Source organism: Merops nubicus, unplaced genomic scaffold (genome assembly GCF_000691845.1).
Source record: "Merops nubicus isolate BGI_N331 unplaced genomic scaffold, ASM69184v1 scaffold7216, whole genome shotgun sequence".
NCBI classification, from domain to species: domain Eukaryota; kingdom Metazoa; phylum Chordata; class Aves; order Coraciiformes; family Meropidae; genus Merops; species Merops nubicus.
Window position 1 is genome coordinate 10,929 of NW_008615544.1, and position 3,266 is coordinate 14,194.

The 3,266-nt window shown below is 47.2% G+C and overlaps 1 protein-coding gene across 1 annotated transcript; it reads right to left on the minus strand.

Annotated features, from left to right (window-relative positions):
- Window positions 1-1,143: 1,143 nt before the first annotated feature.
- Window positions 1,144-2,358, minus strand: LOC103775104 (putative Rab-43-like protein ENSP00000330714). The gene is made up of 2 exons (XM_008942546.1): window positions 2,058-2,358; window positions 1,144-1,416 (listed from the first exon to the last, which is right to left on the minus strand). Exons 1-2 carry the CDS (start codon window positions 2,356-2,358, stop codon window positions 1,163-1,165), a joined length of 555 nt encoding a protein of 184 aa, XP_008940794.1. The 3' UTR covers window positions 1,144-1,162.
- Between the last annotated feature and the right edge of the window lie 908 nt (window positions 2,359-3,266).

The window sequence follows — 3,266 nt, forward strand, 5'->3', positions numbered from 1 at the left end:
AAAAGCAAATAGTAACTTGCAACAGGGAGAGGGAAGCAGCTGAGTATGAAGCTGGGAGGGTATCACTTGAAAAGACCCTGGTTTCTTAAAGCCAGGTCATTGCAATGCCTGTGATTTCCAGCTACTCCAAGGTCTTCTTTCCCTTTATAAGCCCAGATTGTATTTAAAGGGATGGTTTAAAAAATAAACCAAACCAAAAACCAAATCCACTTATGCCATGTAAGCAAGAAACACTCTGGTAACATAATGGCAAATGTATGACCAGAATTAACCCTGGATATGACCGTTAGGCACATAGCTGGAGATCATGGCTACCAGTCAGGTCAAGGTTTCTCCAGTTCCTGTTCCCAGTGGTGCAGGTCTTGAGTTGTGGAATGAAATTAAGAGACCTGAGGGCAAAACCTCAGCGGTACCCACTTGGAAAAGGGAGCTGTCACCATGCAAAGCATCTACCTCTCCTCAAGGCTCCACTTAGAATAGCTACACTGGCCCAATCCTGCTTTACTCAAGTGGTGCAATACTGCTCAAGCCAATTTCACTTTTTGTGAAAGTGATAACTTCAAAAGATGATGCCCAAACCTGAGAGAAGGCTTCCCTACCTGGGCCTGGTCAATGGAAACCTGCAGTCCATGTGCCCAAGGACAGGTGACTGCTGTTTGGTCCTGGAATCAAAATGCTGAGTATTCTCACACTTGAAACACCTTCATCAGACACAATCACCTTCTGGTCATTGGTGGGGTGCTGAGGATTTCAAGAGACACTGCCAAGAGTGCCTGTTCCAAAAGGGACTTCCTTTGCCAACAGTCCCGTGCTAAATGCTTCAGAACTTGGGGCGTGTATCGGTCTCTTCCCCAACCATGTCTCCCCACCCCACATCACCTGTTCAAAGTTGTTTCCTCCAATTTGAAATTTGTATGAAGTATACAGAAAAGAAAATGGTGGGGACAAACACCGAGTAAGTTTTTCAGAGGGTCTGACTTTTAGGACTACCTCTCAAGAGTCCCTTTTTAAAAATAAGACACCAAAGCAAACAGGATTGTGTCTAACTTCTACAAAATTGCTGGTTTCACAAGAGGAGGAGAATATGGCTACCATGCTACTCTGCATTAGGGTGAAGCACCATCTAAATTCCAGTAAAGTAAGGGACATCACCTAGCTCATATCAGCAACCACACCCCCAGCCTTCTATGACATCTTTGCTGTCAAGTTTGATGCTGTCAGTATTCTTCTCACTGAACATGGGGCCTCCATGCCTCATCATGAGCTCTGTAGCCATCTTCACAAAAGCCTCCTCCACATTGCTGGAGTCTTTCGCAGAGGTCTCTATGGCACAGATGATATTATCATAGTGTTCAGCCAGAGTCTGAGCTTCTTCCAGCTGAACCTCTCGAAGGTCACTTAGGTCAGACTTATTTCCTGGAAAAAAAAGAAATATAGAGTAATTTATAATGACTGTCGGAATAAGTATTTATTAGGATGTTCTCAAGTTGCCCAGGAAGCTGCAGAATTTCCATTCTTGGAGATTTTCAAAATTTGATTGAAAAGGCCCTGACCAGTCTGACATTAGCCTTGCTCTGAGCAGGAGGTTTGAGACAACTGACAAACCCTGATTGCCCCAAAGTCCTTCTGAAATCCCCCATCTGTTGAAGTACCTGGGAGTTCCAGTTTGCCAAAACACATTGGCTTGACATGATGGAGCTTCTCAGGGCCCTGGAAACCTTATCATCTGTATCATGAGAACAGTTCCACAGCAGCTGTGCCTCAGAAACTGGAAATCCTGGGTGCCCAGTTCTCTATTAAGTGTGATGCAAAAGCTTGAAAGCTGGCTTCTGATACAGAGCTGTTTACTTCTTAACAGAACTTAAGCAAAGCAAGACATCTGTGTTTTGATGAACCAGCACTTTCTAATGAAAAAACCAAAACATCAGGAAAATTTCCAGTCAGATCTATTACATATGTCTTAACTTCAACCAAAAATAAAACTTCTAACCATCTTAAAGAAGGATTGCAACTCGTACAGTAACCCGCAGTGCCCGGTATGCACGTTTTTAACTCACCAATCAGTAACTGTACGATGTTGGAACCGGCGTACTTCCTGACGTCCTCGATCCAGCGAGGAATGGCCAGGAAAGAGCCCCTCTTGCTGATGTCGTAGGCCAGGATGGCTCCGTTGGCGCTGCGGTAGTAACTCTGGGTGATGGTTCGGAACCTCTCCTGGCCAGCCGTGTCCCAGATCTGCAGCTGAACAAAGATAGCCCGCGGTGACGCGCCGCCTGCCAGGCTCTCCTGGATCCACAGGCTGCCCTCGTTCCGGCCGCCTCTTTCTTCGTCTCCCTTACACCCAACGCACCCCGGCATCGTGTTTTTCTAATGCTTTCTCATGATTTAAGGATAATGCCAGACCCTGGAGAAGCTTTTTGTGCTTGGCTGCTTAACGCTTCTATCTGTATCAGTTGGGAGTTCCTGCAGGTATCAGTATCCGAGTTCCTGCCAGTGAGCTGCTGAAAAAGGGACTGAATAGGGAGAAATTGGTTACAAGAAACTTGCTTAATATCAGAGGTGTAAGGAGAAGCTAACAGCCACAACAGCTTAGCCAAATACGATAATGATTCACTTCAGCATTCGTACTATTTGTAGAGATCTTGGTACATAGGAGCTGAAGCAAAAGGAGCAACGAAACTGGTGAGGGGTCTGGGGAACCATAAGGAGCAAGTGAGGGACCTGGGATTGTCTAGTCTGGAGAAGAGGAAGCTGAGGGGAGACTTTCTTCTCTCAACAACTCCCTGAAAGGAGGTTAGAGTGAGTTGGGGGTTGGTCTCTTCTCCCAAGTGACCAGTGATAGGATGAGAGGTGACGGGCTGAAGTTGCACCAGGGGAGGTTTCAGTTGGATATTGGGAAGAATTTCTCTCCTGGCAGTCGTGAGGCCTTGGCCCAGGCTGCCCAGGGAGGTGCTGGAGTCATCATCCCTGGAGGGATTCAAAGAACACGTGGACTTGTCACTTGGGGACATGGTTTAATGGTCATGGTGAGGGTGGGAAGTGACCTCTGGGGACCACCTCATCCAACCCTCCTGCTCCAGCAGGTCACCCACAGCAGGGTAGGTTTGGAATCTCTCCAGAGCAGGAGACTCCACAACTTCTCTGGGCAGCCGGCTCCAGGCTCTGGCACCCTCATAGGAACACATTTTCTCCTCTTGGTCAGGTGGAACCTCCTGGGTTCGTTTGTGTCCATTGCCCCTTCTCCTTCCACTTGACACCACTGACAA

Excerpts from the sequence above, each read along its gene's own strand:
- LOC103775104 (XM_008942546.1), bottom strand. The coding sequence starts at position 2,358 with ATGCCGGGGTGCGTTGGGTGTAAGGGAGACGAAGAAAGAGGCGGCCGG. Across the intron at positions 1,417-2,057 it reads CATCGTACAGTTACTGATTG|GAAATAAGTCTGACCTAAGT; the intron begins GTGAGTTAAAAA and ends TTTTTTTTCCAG.